Genomic DNA, 22,814 nt, shown 5'->3' on the forward strand with positions numbered 1-22,814 from the left:
TAACACTATACTACTGTATACATGTTATATATGAATTCCAACTACAAAAAGAAAGAGAAATCTTATCAAGCTTGATATAACTTAGGATAAAATGCATTAAAATTCATATGAAAATTTAGAAATTATTTTCTTTTGATATTTTGCCAATAATGTAAAGGTAGTGAGCTCAAGAGGCTCTAGATATCTATATTGAAAGTTTATTTTTCACTTGGTTAGACTATAATAAATTTAGTTTAATCCTTTATCCAAGTGTGAGCAAACAAAGTTTGCACCTGAAAGTATCTTCAGGACTGGGGTAAGGTGGTAACAACACTGGGCAACTCATTGCAAAGGTGGAGCAAGCTAACATGTATAATGTTATGCATTAAGGGAAGGAATGGCCCTTCCCTTAATGCATAACATTATACATATCCGCAAGGAGATGTGTGTTGCATTATGGGAGATACTGAGATAGGAGTGATGTTAGCTTGCTCCACCTTTGCAACGAGTTGCCCGGTGTAGTACCACCTTACCCCAGTCCTGAAGATACTTTCAGGCACAAACTTTGTTTGCTCACACTTGGATAAAGGATTACACTAAATTTATTATAGATATCTATATCTAATACAGTTATATTGCTAAATGCCTATCCTTCATGTTTTCTATCAATTTAAGGTCACTGGTCCACAATTTATATAGTTTATTGAGTCATACTGTGTGTGTATTTAATTGTTTTCTCTTCTAAATGAGAAATTTTGATGACTTAAAGGAATAAAATTTTTCTTTGTTTGACATTTTCTTAAATCTTATTTGCTGCTGCCTTTATGAGTGCTTTGTTTTCCTCCTTCAAAATAGGATATCTAGATCTGAAGGTTGCTCTGTTCTTCATTTGGTACATTATTAGTTTTATTACTTCAAGAAAATTAATTGCTTCAGACTATTCAGAAAGTGAAGTAATAAAACTTCAGAAGTAACATGCTGACATGATACAAAAAAAGAAAATTAATGAAAAGGAATATCCTAAAATTGAAGTCCCAAAATTACAGAACTCTCAAGTCTCTCTCTCTATTTTCTTTATTTTTTATTTTTCTTTTTGCAAAGAATAAAATTAATCTCCAGGAGATTCTGTAAAATTCTTCAGCATGTAAACTAGAATATTCTTATCCTTGTTTAAGAGAGAATGATAAATATGCAAAAATCATCAAATGAAATATGAATGAAATATGTCCATGACAATTAGAAAAATGTCATTGACACATTTATAACTTCTTATAATAATTAGGTGTATGTCTTTTAAAATCAATCAGGACTTTTTGAATGCCATATAACTCATTTAAAAAATATAATACAATGGGAAAAATGAAAAAAAAAACAAAAATAATTATGACTAAAAATTGAATTATTAAATGTATTTACTAGAAAATCTACTTTAGTATAAAATACTATATAAAAATTGATTAATTTTAAAACTTCATTGAAAAAAACACATTCTCCTTCATTAACTTATCATTTTATTTACTGAATTAAACTTAACACCTAATATATCATATTGCACATACAGCTGTCTTTTATATATATATATATATATATATATAAGTAGGAACACACACACACCCACACACACACACACCCTACCATGGCAATGATTTTGTTAAAAGTTTATTACAGCCATGAATAACATAAAAAAAAGTTGAAAAACTATGTGGAAAAAAAAAAAGGAAAAAACGACTTAAAAGCAACTATTTTCTATGTTGCTGTATTAATGACAAAAGAATTAGATGCAGTGATAACTAAAAATGAATGCAAATACAAGGTCTATATCAACAATTCTATGAATTTTTACAAATGAAGTAAGTTACACAAAATGTGAAATACAAATAATTATGTGAAAAAAAAAAAAGATATTTCACATAGTTTACACCTCCAAGCATCCAACTTTGTTTGTAGGTCACAAATGAAGTGAAAACTTTTTATTTTAAATTTGCATCTTATAAACATTTCTGGTTCCATTTCACAAAATCTTCAGCTCTTCTACATATGCATACACTATGAAACAGGAACAAGGAAAAAATGACCCGATTATGTGACTAACAGCATTTAAAATACTGGCAGCAATAGTAGTAGCAGTAGTAGATCATGAAACTGTACAATGAACAACGTCTGAGAAAAATCTATATATACAAATAATTCCTGACTACTTCTAGCTTTGTTCCCTTGTTCCTGCTGATGAAGATGATGATGCATTAACGGCTAAGACTTCCACAGTATCTGTGGCACTGGCAGTGGCTTCTGATGCCTCAGTAACAATAGGAGCCATAGCAACTTGCATGCCATGGGCCTGAGCTTCACTAAGTTGAGAAATATTGGCAACTACTGTTTGGTACATTGAAACAGGTATGGTTACCATCCCTGATACAGGAAATGCTAGAGGTAGAAAAATTTTTTATAAATTATGTATTATGTAAAACAGCTAAACATTTTTTAAAATGTAATTATGTAATTTATATAGACAATCCTTAAATGAATGAATCAGGAGTGCAATGGGTTAGCCCAGTGTTTCCCAAACATTTTTGGCTATGAAACAGTTTTTAGCTCAGTAAAATCTTATGAGACATACCATTACAGCAATTTATTTTACAAAGAGCAAATAAAAATAAAGAATAATCAGACTCAACAAATTAAAAGAAAATTTTTATTCATTCAAGACATTATTTTAACGTCAGATATCTGTTTTTTAACTGCATAAACGTTGATTATTTATGCAGAATATTACTTGTTATGAGTGATGTTCATTATAACTCACTCAACCAAAAATATTTATCACACTGAATATTAAAATCCTTAACATTCTCAGTATTCACAATGCTTTCTTATAATGTGTTCCACTCACCAACAATTTCCCTTCATTACTTATTTTAACAGTATTGCAACACCAAACAAAACTAAAAGTGAGTTTAATCTGTAAATCTGTGGAGTGAATTTGAAGGAAAATTGGAATGGTTTCAAGTTGATGGATTGCATTTGAAAGGGTTTGGTGTTGGGCATTTAGAAAGGCTATTATCTTCTGAGAAGGCACAGAGTCAGGAAGTGATTGTAGTAAATGATTAGAGTCTACTTGTGAAACAGGACAGCACAACTAAACTAAACAGATTGTACAACAGGAGAAAGATGGATACGAGGTTGAAGCTTTTTCGCAATGCATACCTTTCTGCATTCCATCACCTTGTGCAGCAGCACAACATGATGGAATGCAGAAAGGTGAGGATGAGACAGGTAGGAATGGAAATAAAAGACATGTTCAGGGAAACAGGAGTGGTCAGACTGAAGAGAGAGGTGGGTATAGCAGCTAGAATAGGGGACACTGAGATTGTTATATTTGTACACAAATGTAAGGAGTATTTGAAACAAGAGAGCTGAGTTTGTTGCATTGATTGAGTCAGTATGCCCAAAGATAATTGGAATAAGTGAAACTTGGTTATCTGAAGAGGATGTGATGTCGTGAATAAAAATGGAAGGATATATAATTTTCCGAAAGGATAGAAATGTGAAAAGAGGGGGAGTGTTGTTAATGATCGCAGAGGAATTGTGTTCACAAAGTGTGGAAGTTGATAGTGCATGCACAGATTTTGAATCTGTGTGGTGTGAAGTTGAAATTAACAGGCTAGTATATCTGAGAGGATGCTATTATAGGCCAGGGAACATAGAGAATACTGACTGTGAAATGTTTAATCAAATTGGTTGGGCATATAAAAAAGAAAGTGATCCTGATGGGAAAGAAACTTTAATTACAGTAATACAGAATGGAAGAATGAGATAGTGTATGGGAACAAGGAGATTGAGTTTGTTGAGCATATGAGAGATAACTATCTTAAGCAGCATGTGACTGAAGCAACTGGAAGCTTTAATGTTTTGTATTTGGTAATAACTTCACAAGATGTAGTTGTTAATGAGGTGTTGACACTGCTGCCAGTTGGTGAGAGTGATCATGAAATATTTGTTTGGAAAGTGATGAAACAAGAAAAGGTTACTGCCAAAAATGGATATACCGATATATGGAAGTATAAAGCAGGTGGTTATAGGAAGCTCTGTAATCAGCATCAGCACATTGGGTAGATGAGCTGAGTAGAAAAGATGTTGACAGTGCATGGAAATTCACAAAGCAATATCTGACACAAGCAATGTATAACTGCATGCAAAGGGTTAAGAAAGTAAACAGAGGAGTAATTGAGAACTCGACATTACAGACATAGGATACATCAGGGTGCAGAGCTGACCACCCTATCCTGTAAACGGTTTGAGGTCCGATGATTAACTATCCCTCGACACCGCAAGGTAAAAGGAAGATGCGATGAGATGAGATAGAGGAGTAAAATGGATGAACAGTGAAATCATGTAAGTTGCATTGGAAAAAGAAAATGCTGGGGAAGAGGTACAAGACAGCTGGTGGTGATCAGATCCATGAAGAGTACAAAGTGCAGACTAGGAAGGTGACAAGTATGGTAAAGAAAGAAAAGGTGCAGTATGAGAGGAGATTGGCTGGTCAGTTAACTCAAGGTAATTTTTCTGTTATATGGCAAGCAAGAGAGAATAATTATGGCAGGTTGACACTAGTGGATAGTCATGGCAGCAGAGTAATCATTGCAAAGGATAGAGTGGAATTATTTAATGAACACTTTATCAGCATATATGCAAAGGAACGGTGTGTCCACAAAGTGTGGAAGTTGATAGTGCTTGCACAGATTCAAAATCTGTGCATGCACTATCAACTAACACTATCAACAGAATTCCAATTGTGAAATGTTTAAGCAAATTAGTTGGGCATGTAAAAAGAAGGTGATATTGATGGGAGATTCAATTACAGGAATATAGACTGGAAGGAGGAGATAGTGTGTCGGAACAAGGAGAGTGAGTTTGTGGAATTTCTGAGATAAATATCTTAATGCTAGCATGTGATTGAAGCAACTAAAGACTTGTTAATGAAGTGTTGACACTGCTGCTGGTTGGTAGAGTGATCATGAGGTACTTGTTTGGGAAGTGATGAAACAAGAAACAGTCACTACCAAAAATGGATACATGTGGAAGTATAAAGCAGGTGATTATAGGAAGCTCTGTAGTCAGTTAGCATCAATACGTTGGGTAGATGAGCTGAGTAGAAAAGATGTTGACAATGCATGTGTTAGATCCTGAATGAAGGAATCTTGCAAAGAAATCATTCATTCAGGATTTAACATGATAAATATTACTAATTAAGGAGATACCTGCACATCAGCTAGTAATTATGAGAAATTTCTTTATGTTATGTGATAATGTGTAGTCCATATGTGCCATGTATTGAAATTTATTCCTGTATAACTGAAATGAGAAGCAAGAATTTTGTGTCAGAATAGTAAGAATTATGTAAGGGGAATTGTTAAGTTATTTGTAAATCCCATTAAGCTGTCTAGTACATTACGAAATTTCCAGAAAGATAATAAGTAGTAATCCGGAATAATCGTGTATAATCTGTACGAGTCGAGAGTAGCGATGGAGGCTGTACCTACATGGAAAGCAACGTCAGAACGACTACCTCGAATAGGGTAACCTAACAGATTAGGGAGAGTGTAGGATCACCCAAGGGGCATGAACGATGGGGTTCGTGGGTAAAAAACACATCGAATAGATGGCGCCCGAAAGGATGAATAAAAGATGATACGTGCCGTATTACAAGGCTTTTTCTTCTTTGGTTCCTGGATTTAAGTTTTAGGAGTTTTGTCAGGAGATTCGTGAGAGAGCGGTGGGTCGACTACAGTGATGTCGGATGAAGAGGCCTATTCTTGAGGACGCTTGAGGATTTCCAAGTGAAGCTGATCGTATTATGGCGGCCTATGCAGAATCGAGCCTTCAAATAAAGTCCCATCGAGGAGAACGGAGAAAATTTCCTGCGGAGCGGTAAACAGCATGCCACAGTCCGGAAATGATTCAAAGAAAAGCGTAGTGCATCGCCAGGCGCAAAGATGTCCGATAACTACACAGTAAGGTAATCCAGATCTACATGAGATGGCAGCATGAAATCTGAAAGGATCTGGTAATATAAAGAATTTCATTCTATGTCAAAAAAGCGCTTAGAAGAATAAGAAATTTGTGTATGGTGTAAACTAAGGACACTAATAGAGAACTTTTAAGTGAGAATTTAAATGAATTAATTAAGACTACGTGGAGCAAAGAAGAATTGTTGATAGGCAGTATTTTGATTGAGAATGGCTAGGCTTGACTAATGGAATTTAGAATTAAGATGGTTATTGATAGAGTATTAATGAAAGTGTTCAATGCATGTTTTGTGAATAACTTGTGAAAGGAATTATATCCTAGTAGTGTTATGCTTACACTTAATCTTATCCTTTCGTAATTGAAGGATTTAGCTTACTCAAATTCATTGTTGAACCTTAACTTAGAGTGAGTTTTGTTCTATTGAGTATTTGAATTTTCTTATCTGTAAATGTTTTGTGCTTTTCCAATAAACATGTTTTGTATCTTATACCTGAGTTTATACCTGATTACGAATTCAAACCACCACTTATGAAATAGAGCCTTTGGCAGGAAGGAATTAGATATTATTGCTTAAGTGAGATTCAGGTCACGACTGCTAACTGAATCTACACAGCTAGCGTAAGATAAATAATTGTGTTTATCCCTTTAGAATTTAGAATTATTTCCCCGAACAAGAGTCTCTTCTGTTATAGGATATTGGCTGGCGTAAATTAAATTACGCCAGCCAATATCCTATAATTTGGGATAAAATAAATTTTGCCAATATCCGAAAAGGAAACAGTACTGAATTAATATTTTAAAGCCACAACAGTAGATTAGAAAGTGGGCTATTTAGAGATAGAACAAGGTATAATATAGAGAAAACAACGACGTAACACATGGAAACTCACAAGGAAGTATCTGACAAAAGCAATGTATGACATACCAAGGGTTGGGTGAGCAAATAGAGTAAGAGCAAAATGGATGAACAGTGAAATTAAGCAAGCTGTGCTTGAAAAGAAAATGTTGTGGAGGGGGTACAAGGTAGTTCGTGGTGATCGGACCCATGAAGAGTATAAAGCGCAGGCTAGAAAGGTGACGAGCATGGTAAAGAAAGAAAAGGTGAAATTGAGAGGAGATCGATCAGGCCAAGGTTAACTCGAGGGAATTTTTCCAATATATGGCAAGCAAGAGGAAGAATAATTATGGCAGACTAACATTGGTGGATAATCATGGCAGCAGACCAACAGCTGCAAAGGATATAGTGGAATTATTGAACAAGCACACTTTATCAGCATATATCATACGTGTCAATGATGTGGTTGAATATATAGAAGAGAGGCAAGTATTACGAGAATTGCAAGAGAAAGAAACAGAGGTGTATCAGATATTGGTTGGGCTAGATGTTAATAAGGCTGTGGGAATGGATTACATATCGCCATGTATTCTTAAGGAATGTGCACCACAGTTGACTATGCCCCTGACCTGGATATTTAATGAAAGTCTTGTAGTGGGTAGGGTTCCTAAGGAGTGGAAAGAAGGCAAAATAGTACCACTCCACAAGCATGGCTCTAGGACAGGTCTCCAACTATAGGTCAGTCTGTATAACTGCAGTTGTGGTCAAGGTATTGGAGAGATTGGTAAGGAATAGAATACAGGGTTGGGTTAATGGACATAGCATTCTTTATGATGGTCAGCATGGATTTGTAAAGGAAAATGAAAACAACAATTCACCAACATTGAAGAATTCATGCCGATTGCTGATGAAAGAGCTTTGGAAATAAATAATTATTGTTCATATTTATATCATTAGCTGGAAGATGTTTCTCATCACCCAGTGTAAACCTACTAACCCAGCTTTGATGATTGATGGAAGCATCAATCATGTTTCCATGATCATTGTTTCACAATTGACCATGATCAATTCTAAAGCATTAAAAAGCATTCTCTTTTCTGGATAATACTTTTTCTAGATAGCTGTCACAGTTGATGCAATATGTCTTCATTAGATTATATCACAATTCTTTAGACTTTAGAGGGTTGACATACATGATAAATGTGTGTGGGGGGGGGTAGAGCAAGCAGTTTTCACTTGTTTAGAAAGTAAATTATACTTAACAAGAAATTATATTCTTGTCTTTATCCTTTACACAAACATAAGCAAAACAGAACTTCTAACACTGATTCACAGCAAACAAAATTACAATACTGGCAACATTGGATCCTAATCCTAGACCACAGATGAAACTTCAATAAAGATCTAGGTAGTGACTCTTTCCATAATGTATAACAATATACACATCTGAAAATAAATATGCTGTGCATTATGATATACCAGAGCAACTAGACATGAAGTCTACCTCCATATACAAGTAGTCTAGTCTAGTCATGAAGTTATTTCACATACAAATTTTGTTTGCTCACACATCATAAAAAATAAAAACAAGAAGTTATGGATATATGAAGTGGTAAAACTCGTGTTTGGACTTGTCATTAAAGATGGGCGATTCTTTTTTCTCCACTTCTTGAAATCAATGTTTTAAGATTTGCTCCACCTGGGCTTAAATGTATATTTCAAAGACATGTTGACCACAATGGAGAGATACCCTCCCCTCTAGTGTCTCTTCTTTTTGAGGGTACAATTTAAAAAATAAATAAATTCTACAAAATGGTAACCTTAATCATTTTAACAATAATTCTATCAACATTAATTTATGTATTAAAAATAATTCTGTTGCTACATGTTTTCAAATTAAAAAATATCTTTAGTCTTGATGAACTATGCAATACTGCAAAAGAAATTAGTAGAATAAAATAATTTTTCAGTTTTTGAACTGGAGTTTATACCAGAAACAGCACTATGAATAATTCAACATACAAAAACCACAGACACATGGTGTTGGATAAAGAATAACCTTGCTATCACTATTCTGCTAACTTTGTCTTCATGGAGTCCAAGTAGGAATACAAGGAGACTGCTAACTACAACTTATATAAGTTAAATTCCACATGTGTATGGTTCCATTACTGAATATTCCATTTCCCTTGAAATTTTTACTCATCTTAAAAGAAAACCAAGAGTTATGCAAAGAGAAATATAGAACCACACAGAAGGCCTGATAGAGAAGATTTCAAAAACAAGATTTCCAACTATTATGTTGCAATTGACTTTTAATTAGCACAAATGTGGTATCTCTGCATATATTCTGTTAACTGATACATTAGAATTACTATAGAAGGATTTCTTTCTGATATTGTTAAGTTATTGAATTTACTATTAAAAGAGGATTATTTTATTTGCTAAAATAAACTCCAAAAACATTGAAGGAACTGAAAAGGGTTCTCCTATCTCTCCTATATAACTATTACATGGAACATTTTGAGTAATACATCCTTAACAACTTCCCTTAACAACCAAGGCCTTCATTATGGTTCCATTATGGATGACAACTTTTCAGTCAGGAACTCTTCCTTGATGGCCTTTGATGTTTTTCTTCACAGAATTAATTATATCTAGTGTTTGTTTTGTAAAACAATAGGTGTCGGTACTCATTCTTTGCTAGCAAGAAAAATTGAAAATTTAAAAGATATGAAAAGAAAATTTTAAAAAATTACTTAGTGATATTTTTACTTCATAGTATGACGTTTTTAGAATAAGAACATGCTGTATGCAGTAGCCATGTAGCTTAACAATAGCCATAGTGAAATATGTAAATTTAATTAAATAACCAAGTTTATTTGCATGCTAAATTACTGAGTATTAGAAATTTCTAATCTACAGCATCTGCACGTCACTGCTAACAAATATGCTGGTATGTAGTACTGTAGTGCATCATCCCAAAAAAAAGCATCAATTATATTCATCCAAAAAATCAAACTTACACTGGCAGTAAACTTTCTTTTTCTAGATGTTCTCCTCTGAAGATAGCCTAGATGGAGCATTCAGTTTTATCAACTGGGAAAGGAGTCTACAGAAAGACTTATTTATGTCTCTTCATGCCATTATCCTTCTCAGAAGTCAAGAATTATCACCAAAATTACTCACTGCTAGATAGAGAACTGTACAAGCTATCAGTTGATATCAGATACATCCAGTTATTCTGTTAGGTACCACACAAATCAAGGTAAAAGTAGGAGCAATTTCAGGCACGTCCGTTCGCCTCCGAGCCCACCCATTCTGTATGGTGTGTGTGTGTGTGTGCACACTCTCCAAAGAATTTCTTCTGGATCCAGATTCTGAGATCAATTAAATATCCTTTCCTCTCTAATGGTTAAAACTCAGGTCTTGTCTGTGGACTTTGATGTATGGTATAAAAACTCTTTTTTTAAGTATCTCAAGAAGCCACTTCAAGAGTTTTTATACCATACATCAAAGGTTTGTCAGAAATGTACTCTAGCATTGTGTCAGATGCTCTATCATCCTGTTTGCAAATTAGCTTTTTTTCTTTCTTTGCTTCCCCAAACAATCAGCTTCTTTCTCTTTCCCATCCAGGAGTATACTGGATTTCTTTCTCTTGTTATTACTCAATAGAGCACCAAAAGTCCATGAGTCTGCACATGCATGTGCACACACACACACACACACCATTTGTCTAGACCAGTGGTTCTCAAAGGGTGCGCCCTGTGGTATTCCAGAGAAATATGTGTCCATATATAAAAATAAATATAGTTACTCTATTATACCTTTTCATTACGAATATACTGCTCTTTTTGTCAACACATCATTATTATGTTAATTAACAGTGGTTTTTCTTGCAAAAAGAACAAGAATATGGTTTATTCTTGTTGTGTATATTACTTATTTTAAAACTGTTGGAAGTGGATGTCATGTGCATATTACTTATTTTCAGATAAATACACCCAAATAAAATGGATAGATTTCTCAAAAAGAAGTGTGATATTGAAGAATCAGATTCTGGAAGTGAGCAAAAGTTAAGTGCAAGTAAGAAAGCAAAATCGCGGCCTACTCACAAATATAATGAAAGTTATTTAAGCTTTGGTTTCACTTGGACCGGAAGTGATCATCCTTTGCCGCTATGCTTAGTATGTGGATGTAAAATGACAAATGAATCATTGCTTCCTAGTAAATTGAGTAAACATTTTAAAATTATGCACTCTAATTTACAAGATAAATCTGTAAATTTTTTCAAGAGATTGTCTGAACAGCAAACAAAAGCAGCAAATTCTTTTAAAAGTATAATGACTGTTTCTGATAAAGCTCAAATCGCTTCTTATCAAGTCTCAGAACTGAGAGCAAAAAATATGAAAGATCATACTTTAGGTGAGTTACTTTTTTTGCCTGCATGCAAAAAAATGGTCATGACAATGCTAGGAAATGAAGCAGCAATGAAAATAAGCAGGATTCCTCTGTCCAGCGATACAGTTCACAGGCGTATTATAGAAATGTCTTCTGATATCGAGAAAAATGTATGCAGTAATAAACTTCAGTATTCAAATTTTGCATTGCAAGTTGATGAGTAAACAGACATTACCAACAAGGCGCAACTCTTAGCATTCGTCCATTTTATTAATGAAGATCAAATAGTAAATCAGTTTCTTTTTTGCAAAGAATTAAGTGTGTCTACAAAAGGTGAAGACATTTTTAACATTTTGAATAGCTATCTTGATAAATGGCAGTTGACATGGAAGTCGTGTGTAGGCATTCGTACAGATGGAGCCCCTTCCATGGTAGGCTGTGTTAAGGGCCTTACATTTTTTGCAAAAAAAAAAATGAGAATGTTATCGTAACTCACTGCTTTCATCATAGGGAGGCCTTGATGGCAAAAACATTGGGAGAAAAATTAAGAGAAGTTTTAGATCAAGTTGTTCAGATGGTAAACTTTATTAAAACAAGACCTGTCAAATTGCATTTATTCGAAAAGCTTTGTATCGATATGGATTCACAACACAGACGACTGCTTTTACACACTGAGGTGAGGTGGCTGTCAAGGGGGAAAGTACTTACCTGTGTACACAAGCTACGACAAGAACTTCTTGCGTTTTTTGAAGAGACGAAACAATTACATTTTTGTAACCTCCTGCGGCGCAAATTTTGGATTGCCAGGTTACAGTATTTGGCCAATATATTTCAGCAGCTCAATATTTTGAATACTAGCATGCAAGGGAAAGAAGAAAATATTCTCACATCCACTGACAAAATGAAAGCGTTTCAGAGAAAACTACAGATTTGGAAAAGAAAAGCTGTTGAAGGTAATTTGGAAATGTTTCCATTGGTAAGTAACACTTGCATAAATGAAACACTTCCAATAATAGTTGAACATTTAACAAGTTTAGAAGAAAAATTGAGTTCTTATTTTCCATCACTTAACACTGAACAATACGATTGGATTAGAAACCCATTTATGGACACTTCAAGTGATTTTGGTTTAACATTAACAGAAGAAGAAGAAGAACTGGCAGCTATATCCACTGATTGTGGATTGATGATTAAACATAAATTGTCTCTTGAAGCCTTTTGGATTTCTATAAAAGAAGAATATGTGTCAATATCTAAAAAAGCTTTGAACATTTTACTACAATTTTCAACATCATATTTATGTGAATTAGGATTTTCTACCCTCACCACAATTAAGTGCAAAAAGAGAGGAACTCTTCAATGTATTGACGAGGAAATGAGAGTTTGCCTTTCAAATATATGCCCAAACATTGAAGCAATCACTAGGACACATCAGGCTCATGTTTCTCATAAACACAAGAATGAATAAACTTAAGGTATGTTTCATTTTATTTTTATCGCATTATTTTTTTTCTGTTTTATTTGACTTAATTATTATAACATATTTCTCAGAAATTTGTATATAGTGCCTACAATTATTTGTAGGATTTTAAATGCGCCCCAACTTCAAAAAGTTTGAGACCCACTGGTCTAGACAAAGGATTCATTTGAAAAAATCAAGTGTTGCATCAAATCTGTTTTTATGGAAAGATTAAATATAGAAAGTCATGAAGCTCTTTTTTTTATTTTTTTTATGTGACTCCCACATTCATTAGGTTTTTGTAAATACAGCATTAGCACCATGAATGAGCTAATGATTTTTTCTATTTTTATTTAATTTCATTATTTTATGGTATTTTTTACACAGTCTGGAAACTATGCTCTTTCACCACCATACGTGAAATTCTTTTTCAAGCAGAAAACTATAACAATAAAATTATTTCCTGCCTGAAGAGAATCCCAAAACATCCATGGTAGGATTCGAATCTGTAGCCTGTTGATTGGAGAATGGATTTTGGGAATTCTTATTAACTGCAACAGATTAATGCTTATAATGCATTAATCTTATTTTGTAAGTGAATAAATTTATATGGAATAAAAAATAAATTAGTCAAAACTCTAGATTCTAGATTGTGTTAGAATCTATTTTATGTTTCTGACAGTTGGGTTAGAAATAAAACAGCTGATTAAAGATTAAAAGACCATAGATATGAGCAATTTCCGAAGAAAAATTAGAGAATGCATTAAAATCAAAATAATATTAAAAAATGGAGATATTAGAAAGAACCATAACAACAGTGCAAGCAGAACAAACTAAGAATAGTATAGTAGAGTAGGAACAAACATCAGGAATTTGATTAGAAAAAAAGATAAAATGGCGAAAGTAAATGTCACAATAATAATGTAGCATCCCCCCCCCCCCCCCCCGCCCCTTTCTCTGGGTATAAAAAGGAAATATTCTCTCTTAAACCACCAATTAATCCTTAATTTAGTAGCTCAAAAATATAAACATGACAAACACTGCAATTACTCATGATGATATGCTATTTAAAAAAATAAATGGAAAAGGGATGGGAAATGAAGCCTTTTCGGACTACTGGCAATTCTGATTGGATTTTCCATACTACTTTTTATCTTTAACTTTTTTATTTCTTTCACTTCCCCTATATAATAGATATAAATTTGATGGTTTTCATTAACTTATCTGAACAGTCAAACATATTTATTTTAGAAAATTATATGACTTTAGTCAAACTACACGTTATGTGTGCAGTTTAAAATGAGAAGAAGAAGAAGCAAAAAGGATTGGCTGATTATTTTAAGACTGCCAAAGCACCATAAACCATGATAAAACCAAAATAAAGATCGTCAATAGCAATGTGAAAGTCTTGTTATATTATATGAATCAGAAACAGAGAAAATGACAAAAAAAGAAAAGAATAAGCCATGTTAAATAAGGATATGAATAATGATCAATTTCCTGATATGTATCCTCAAGGGGTATTCAGGTTATTATGACAGTGCTATATGATTAACTTTACACATTATTCGATTCTTGTGACATAATGATTAGAAATATATACATGTTTACACAAGAATAATGTTTAATTTGCTAAATATTTCAGTCTGAATATTACAGACCATCTTCAGTGGCTACATAGGAATAGTTTTAAAAAACAAAGTGGAATACGAACAATTGATCATTCACACATAGAATGAGCCACATGATGTCATATCGTTAAGTATTAGAAGAGTAAACATTTTTAAAGTCATAATTAAAGATATTAATTCAGAAATTCATATAATAATCTTAAATAACATTAGACTAATATAGGAAATTTACATTAAAAAAAAAAAAGAATTAATGTGTTATCCTGATTAAACTTTCCAAAATTTTTGATATAGATATACAGTCATTACAATTCAAGTTAGAATGTTGAAGTAAGGCCTCCACACTTTCTTTAAATAAATGTTCAAATTTGTAGTGACATCTGTGTAGCGACTCTCCTCCTACACAGATGTCGCTACAAATTTGAACATTTATTTAAAGAAAGTGTGGAGGCCTTACTTCAACATTCTAACTTGAATTGTAATGACTGTATATCTATATCAAAAATTTTGGAAAGTTTAATCAGGATAACACATTAATTTTATTTTTATTTAATTTTATTTTTTTAAATGTAAATTTCCTATATCAGTCTAATGTTATTTAAGATTATTATATGAATTTCTGAATTAATATCTTTAATTATGACTTTAAAAATGTTTACTCTTCTAATACTTAGCGATATGATCATTCTATGTGTGAATGATCAATTGTTCGTATTCCACCTTGTTTTTTAAAACTATTCCTATGTAGCCACTGAAGATGGTCTGTAATATTCAGACCGAAATATTTGGCAAATTAAACATTATTCTTGTGTAAACGTGTATATATTTCTAATCTTACACATTATTATTAATCTCCAATCAACAATTTTCCTCTAAATTAGTTTTTGACTTGTCAGCACAGAAATAGTGTCATATCTAACATTCTTTCTTCTAAGACAATTCTGACTGAATCAATCTACATGGACCTTGGTCCTCCTCTGGGGCTTTTTCCTACAATCCATCTTGGCATCAAACACCTGTTTGGTTCATCTTTTCTCTCCCATTCTATTTAACTGACCATACCACCTGCAAACAATGTCAAGCTCCTTCCTAATGCCTTCACTTTTAACATGATTCTGCTCAGGCCCCTAATTTTTCTAAGAACTCTCATATCTTGGCCTCTAGGTGTTCGATTAGGTGCTTTATTTCTAACAGAACTCTTAGATCCATAACTTAAAACTGGTTTGAAACACTGTCTTGTATACTGCTAGTTTAGTGCTTTGGCTAATTTCTCTCTTATTCCATATAAATTTATTTAACCAGCTCCCGCTCCACCATACCAGCTTTGCTCATTCTGTTATCTATTTCCAGATTTAACTTTCATCTTCACTGAAAACTGTCTAAATAGCTAAATTATTTTACTTGTTATATAGCTCTCCATTCAGAATGCAGCTGAAGTTTTCTGTTCCTGCCTATCTTCATAGTCTTGGTTTTTTTTCTTTTAATTGCTAATGTACCACCTTGCTACAGTCCTGAAGATATTTTCAGGTGCAAACTTTGTTTGCTCACACTTGGATAAAGGATTAAACTAAATTTATTATATTTTAACATTCTAAATTTGTTACAGCTATTATTCAATCTAGTTAGAGAACCTTGGAGACTTTTACTGGATGTGTTTAGAAGTACAACATCATATAGCAAAGAGCAAAGTTTGATATCTCCGATTCTAATATCAGGTTTAATGTCACTTTCTTTCATAATATGATTCACAGAAGATCAATAAGAGTAGAAATAATGTGCATCCTTGTCTTACACCTGATTTTACAGCAAACCATCTTCCTGTATTTCCTTCAATTCTAACTAGTGACTTATAACTTAAATATAGACTACGTATTGCTCTGTATGATGTACCATTTACCCCATATAACTGTAGTGTTTTGAAAAGCTTGTCCCTGGGTAATTTGTTATGTGCCTTTTCCAGATCAACAAAACTTTAGTACAGCTCGTTGTCATACTCCCATGATTTCTCAACTATTTGCTGTAAAATGAAAATCAGATAACTTCTATTTGGTCTGATTTCAGCTTGTTCTTTTCCCAGCTTCTCTTTCATAATTTTTCTCAGCCTCTTTTCAAGTATGCTTGCATAAATCTTTACAGAGATTGCAGAAATTTCTCTGTAATTCTCACATTCAACTTTATTCTCTTTTTATAGATGGATACTATGAGAGTTAGGAAAGATAAGAAAAAACATTAAATTGAAGAAAGCAACATTACAGGTAGAACAAGAGATCTGTTTAGAAAGATAAATGAAGTTACAGGGAGGTTTATCCCTAGATTAAGAGCTGTCAAAAGTAATTCAAGGAAATGTTTGATTGAAGAACAAGCAGTGAAAAAAAGATGGAAAGAGTATGTAGAAGATTTGTACAAGAAAGATAATATTGAAGGAGAATTTGTTGAAGAACCCAAGATAATGAAAGACAAAGTGATATCAACATTAGAAGATGCTAAAAGGAAAAGCTCCTGGAAATGATGGAGTGTTGGTGGAATTATTGAGAGCAGCTTTGGATGAAGTAATGAATATACTGACTGAAATTTGTCAACAGGTTTCGAAGAAAATACACTGGCCTAGAGATTGGAAAACATCAGTATTCACACCAATTCAAGAAGAAAAAAAAAACAGATTGTAGAATTACAGAACTATCACTTTAATTTCCCATGCAAGTAAAGTTATGCTGAAAATGAGCTAACAAAATTTGGAGTCATGTGCAAATAAGAGCAATGCCACAAGAACAGGCAGGCTAAGGAGAGGTACAGACTAGATAGCAAGCATAAGATGGATTATGGAAAGAACAAAATTTCAAAAGGAAGTAGTCATCTGTTTTATTGATTATAGGAAAACTTTAATTTAGTGACTTCGATATTTGGTGACAAACTAGTATTAAAAAAAGCTCAGAAAAATTAAATAAAAAAAAAAAGACTTCAGATAGAATGAATAGAATTATATCAATTTTTAATCCTGTGATTACACAGGATGCATGTAATCCTTGATAGAAAGCTTCATGTGTTATGTCTCGTCATCATAATGATGATGATAGACTTAAGATAAGTAAACCTATAATTATTATAATAGGGGAATTATTCTGAAATCAGAATTTTCATCATCATCATCAGTATAATGATAATGATAGAATTAAGATAAGTTAACCTATAATTATTATAATAGGGGAATTATTGTGAAATCAGAATCAGAAATTTGAATGGATCACAACAGACTTTAGATTGTAGTGAGATCAATGGGAATACCAGAGCATCTAATTCTCTTGATAAGCAAGCTGTATGAAAACCAAGATGCTTCGGTGAAAAAACAGTCTTTGGAGAAGCAGACAGTGTTGCAGCAGAGTTGTATACTGTCACCCTATCTTTTCAGCAAAAACATTTGTTAGCAAAACAAAAGCGATGACTTCTGACAATTTAAATGAATTTATAATAGAGGGAGATAAAATAGAAATTGTTGAAAGTTATGATTTACTGAGGTCCAGAATCAGAAATGATGGTAAATGCAAAAATAAAATTAAAAGAAGGATAGTCATGGGGGAGGGAGTGATGTTAAACCTGACAAAAATGATGAAAGACAGAGGTCTGAGTAAGGCCACGAATGTTAGAATTGTCAAAGTAATGGTATTTCCATTAGTGATAAATGGATGTGAAAGTTGGATCATCAAGAAGAAAGACATAAAGTGAATTGATTCATTTGAATTATGTGCATGAAGGAGACTATTACGAATCCCATGAACTGTAAGAGCAACCAATAAGAATTTAGAGAGAGAGTGTACAGACAAATTGCTCCTTAGAGGTCATTATTGCTAACCAGAAATTGATGCACTTTGGACATATTATGCAAGCAGATGAATCATTGGAAAAGGTAGTAATAATATTTTTGGTTTATAGATGAAGTGTTGATCAATTTTATAAACTTAACCAACTAGTTTCGCCAAACTTACATTTCAGCTAATGTAGGTTGAGGAGCTGAAATGTAGGTCGCTACCTACATTTCAGCTCTTCTCATCACATCTCACATAAACTCAGCATTGTACACATGTTAAAGAAGAGAGCGATTCACATCACAACAGACAACAAGACCCTTCAAGATGAGTTAACATTAATTTCCAACAATCTGTACTTGAACGGCTATCCAAGAAGACTAGTCAATAAAGTCCTTTTCTCTGAACCACCACAAAAAGAACAAGAAGATATTCAATATATAAAAACTATTGCAATTCCGTTTGTAAGTGGCATCTCCTACAAGATCGCCAACCTCCTCAAACAACACAAAATAAGAGTAACATTTAAACCAATAGAATCTATTCGTAAACTACTAAGATCTCCAAAAGACAACCACCCTTTCTATAAATATGCTGGAGTTTATAATATTCCATGCTCGTGTGGCTCTAGTTACATCGGACAGACTTCGAGAAGCCTTGAAATCAGGCAAAAAGAGCACATTGGCTATGTCAAAAACAACAGACAGGACATTTCTGGCATATCGTCTCATTTCTCTACAACTAACCATGTCATCGAGTGGGACAAAAGTTGTTCCCCTTACTTAGAGGAAGATTACCATTCAAGAATTTTCAAAGAATCAGCCACAGACGCCCGTTCTACTGTCAACCTTAACAGAAATCAAGGCCTAATACTCCCATAGATATGGAAAACCCTAATCAAATCTTTAAAAACAAAAGAAATGAACTTTAATACAAACTACAGAAAGTTCCTTAGCAACAGCTAGCTAATGTTGTACACATGATACGTGTTTCATGCACGTTTGATACTATTTTATTTGTAATTATTCTAGTCAATTTTTTACAGTTATTCTTGTCAGTTTTATAGTTACACATAATTGTGAGATTGTTTCAGCTTATATGTAAGTGCCCTGAAGACGCCAACAGTTAAAGTTTGGCGAAACTAGTTGGTTAAGTTTATAAAATTGATCAACACTTGATCTATAAACCAAAAATATTATTACTAATTCTCAGGATCAAGAAAATAAACCTTCATTATTGGAAAAGGTAGTTATGTTAGGGAAGAGTGAGAGCATGAGAAGAAGAAGAGGAAGAACACAAAAGTGTTTAAACCCACATACCTTGGAAAACTATCCACTCAGCCAATGAGGCTGGTAAGATATTTTAGTAGAGCATTACGATCCAGCTGTTAAGAATTAGAGTGACACCTCTGTGACAAGCAAAATATAAAATGCTAAATTTAAATAGTATATAATAAACATGTAGTATTGTACAAATCCTTGAACTATGAACTCATTTTCTTCCTTTTATTTTATTACAAACTAATAAAATAAAACGAAAATGTAACTTTATCCTTTGCAGTTCTAAGGTATTTTCTGAAGTCATAAGTAGAACAAAATGTTTTTCTGCATATTCTGTTTCGTAGTTACATATCAAGTTGCAAAAGCAGTCAAGGAGATCACCAAAAAAATTAAAACAAAATGGAAACAAAAGTGCATTATTTTTAAATATTTTGACACAAGATTTATTTAATAAGTAAACAAACAGGGAATAAATAACAAAAATCTAAGAAATAAAAACTTATTAAAAAATAACAACAAAATTCATGTTTGCAAAGAGACTATGCACATGAAAACACTTTTAACATTATTTAAATAGTATATGTTTATAGGAGAAAAGCAATCCTGTGTACATTAAAAATAAAAAGGAAAATCATCAACAGTTAAGTAAATATAACTAATCAATGTATGTGGAATACTTTCCTGCAACAAGAAGAAATAGAATAAACTTTTTTTTTCTATTTATGAGTTTTAGTAACTAAATTATTTCAAAATCAAAAATATGATTCCTGCATGCCTAATTAAAATTCTTTACTGTTCCTCATAAATGTTAATAGAAATCTATGGTAACTATAGCAAAGCCTTTCAAAATGAAAAGAGGTGTGTGTGTGTGTTGTGGCTGCATACTTTCACTATGCTTTTTAGCCTATATTTGGAATATATAATCATGTGGCAGTGAGATTGAAGCCATCTGATGGGAGGTGGAATCTAACAAGACAAATTACATAGTGGAGTGATGTTACAGACGTGGTGGATCGGTTGTTGGTGATGAAGAAATGCATCATCAAATAGAAAAGGTGAGTGCGAAAAGAGTAATCATAATAGGAGACTTTGATTATCCAAATATTGATTGGATAGCAGTAGAATCTCATGAGAAGAATGAAAATGCATTTATTGAGCTGTTTCAGGACAATTTCCTCAAGCAGCATGTGACAGAAGGAAGTCGAGGTCAAACAGTACTAGATTTGATTATAGTGTCAGAGGGCATTTCAGTTAAAGACGTAACTATCCTGCCTCCAGTTGGTGACAGTGATCATGCGGTACTCACTTGGGAAGTGACTAAGTTTATGAATGTTCCATTCAGAAAAGGTTACACGTTGAACTACAAAGTAGGAAATTATGACCAACTGAGGAGTATGCTGAAATCAGTGAAATGGGATCGGTTGCTGGATGGAAAGAATATCGAGAGTGCATGGGATGCATTTAAACAATACTTAAATGATGTGATATCAGAATGTGTTCCGCAAGTTCGAAGAATAAATAGAGTAGGAGTCAAATGGATGTGTAATCTTATTAAGCAAGAGATTCATAAGAAAAGGCGATGTGAAAGGAATACATTTGCATAAGGATGACATCCATTATGAATGTTATAAGCAGCAGGCTAGAATAGTCACAACTGTTGTATGGAAAGCAAAGTCTGATTATATGAAAAGAAACTGGCTCTGCGTGCTAAAGACAACCCACAAGAATTCTATCGATATGCTGCAAGTAAAAGAAAGAATGAATATGAAAGAATAACTCTTCTAAATGCAGATGGCATGAGGGTTACAGGTGCAGAAGAGATTGTTCAGTTAATGAGTCCCATTTTGTTAAAAGCTATCAACCTGGTGAATGCAACATTGAGCTCACTGTTACCTCTTCATTAGATGAAGAAACACAGGTGTGTGTGAGGCTGAGGTATTAGAGTTGTTGCACAAACTGAATAAGAATTCAGCAATAGGGACTGATGGAATATCGGCACGTGTGCTAAAAGAGTGTTCAGCTGAAGTGGCCATTCCTTTGACCAGGATGTTTAATATGAGTCTCAGAACAGGGAAGATTCTGCAGGAATGGAAGGAATGTATGTTAATTCCATTGCACAAGGGGATGTATCCAACTATTAACCAATTAGTATCTCAGGAGTGGTGGTGAAGATTTTGGAAATATTGGTAGCCCGCATTCAGAAATGGGTTGACAGTGAATATCTACTCTGCAATGAACAATATGGGTTTATTAAGGGAAGGTCATGTTTTAGCAACTTGCTCACATTCTATAACAATGTTACCATTGAACTAGACAACGAGAATGGATACACCATGATACTTTTAGATTTTGCTAAGGCTTTTGACAGAATACAGCATGGTAGACTGCCACATAAATTGGAGAAAATGGGTTTGGGTTATACAATATTAGAATGCATACATTGACCTTATTAGGACAAGGATCAATGCCCTGCCTACTCGAGCCCGAACAGCTCGATGGGGTAGTGACGACTCAAACTGTAGGGCTGGCCGCCAACTACAGTGAAACATTGTCTCACTGTTGCTTCCACACCCATGGAGTCCACATGCGGAGTCATGACGCCGTGGTCTCCATTCTGAACAACCGCTTTAAGAACAAAGGTTGGGTGACTGCGGTAGAACCACATTATAGGACCTCTGGAGGTTTGCATAAGCCAAACTTAGTGATTAAAAGAGATGGTGACGTTTGGGTAGTTGATGTCCAGGTGGTGGAAACAGGGTGCCCACTAGCCTATAGCCATAATAATAAAGTGAACTACTATAAAAACCAAGCTCTAGTTAGTAAGATACGGGAGGAGCATGGGGCAACTCCGAGGTTTACCAGCACCACCATCTCTTTGCATGGCATATGGAACACAAATAGTTATAAGGACTTAAAACAGCTTGGGCTTATGCAGAAGAATATAAAAGTTCTTTCCTTGAGGGCCCTACAGGGCACACTGGTGGTATGGCATTGCCACCAGAAAATGACTACAATGATAACTAGAACAGGCATAGGGTAAAACACTTGTAAAGGCTTAGGCCTATATCAAATCTGTACGTGATGTAAGTGTAGTACTGCCCATAACCAGTACAAAGATTAATAAAAATAAAAATAAATAAAATAAAAATAACACTGTTATTCAATGTTATTCAAGCCTGGTCCACTGTTATTCATTCTGTACATTAATGATATTGGGAAGGATTTGACAAGTGACATACAGTTATTGCTGATTATGCAAAGATAGGTATGGTAATCAGGAATGCTGCTGATATGCAATCTTTGCAGAATGATTTGAATAGGCTGGAAGTGTGGGCATGGGAAAATGGGTGTCAGTTCAATGTCAGTTTCACATATTGTGGAATTCAGTTGAAGAGAATTAGA

At 33.7% G+C, this 22,814-nt stretch overlaps 1 protein-coding gene across 9 annotated transcripts in view; it reads right to left on the reverse strand.

Annotated features, from left to right (window-relative positions):
- Window positions 1-1,636: 1,636 nt before the first annotated feature.
- The window catches only part of LOC150109879 (DNA-binding protein P3A2-like), a 343,228-nt gene continuing 322,050 nt past the window's right edge, over window positions 1,637-22,814 (reverse strand). For all 9 annotated transcript variants that reach the window (XM_090397115.1, XM_090397108.1, XM_090397155.1 and 6 more), the window contains one exon: window positions 1,637-2,403. In XM_090397115.1, the coding sequence (XP_090253241.1) occupies window positions 2,180-2,403 (224 nt within the window). In that variant the 3' untranslated portion in view covers window positions 1,637-2,179. The remainder of the gene's footprint in view (window positions 2,404-22,814) is intronic.

Source organism: Typopeltis vanoorti, chromosome 1, assembly GCF_054136105.1.
Source record: "Typopeltis vanoorti isolate ZY-2024b chromosome 1, IOZ_Tvanoo_1.0, whole genome shotgun sequence".
In the NCBI taxonomy this organism is placed as follows: domain Eukaryota; kingdom Metazoa; phylum Arthropoda; class Arachnida; order Uropygi; family Thelyphonidae; genus Typopeltis; species Typopeltis vanoorti.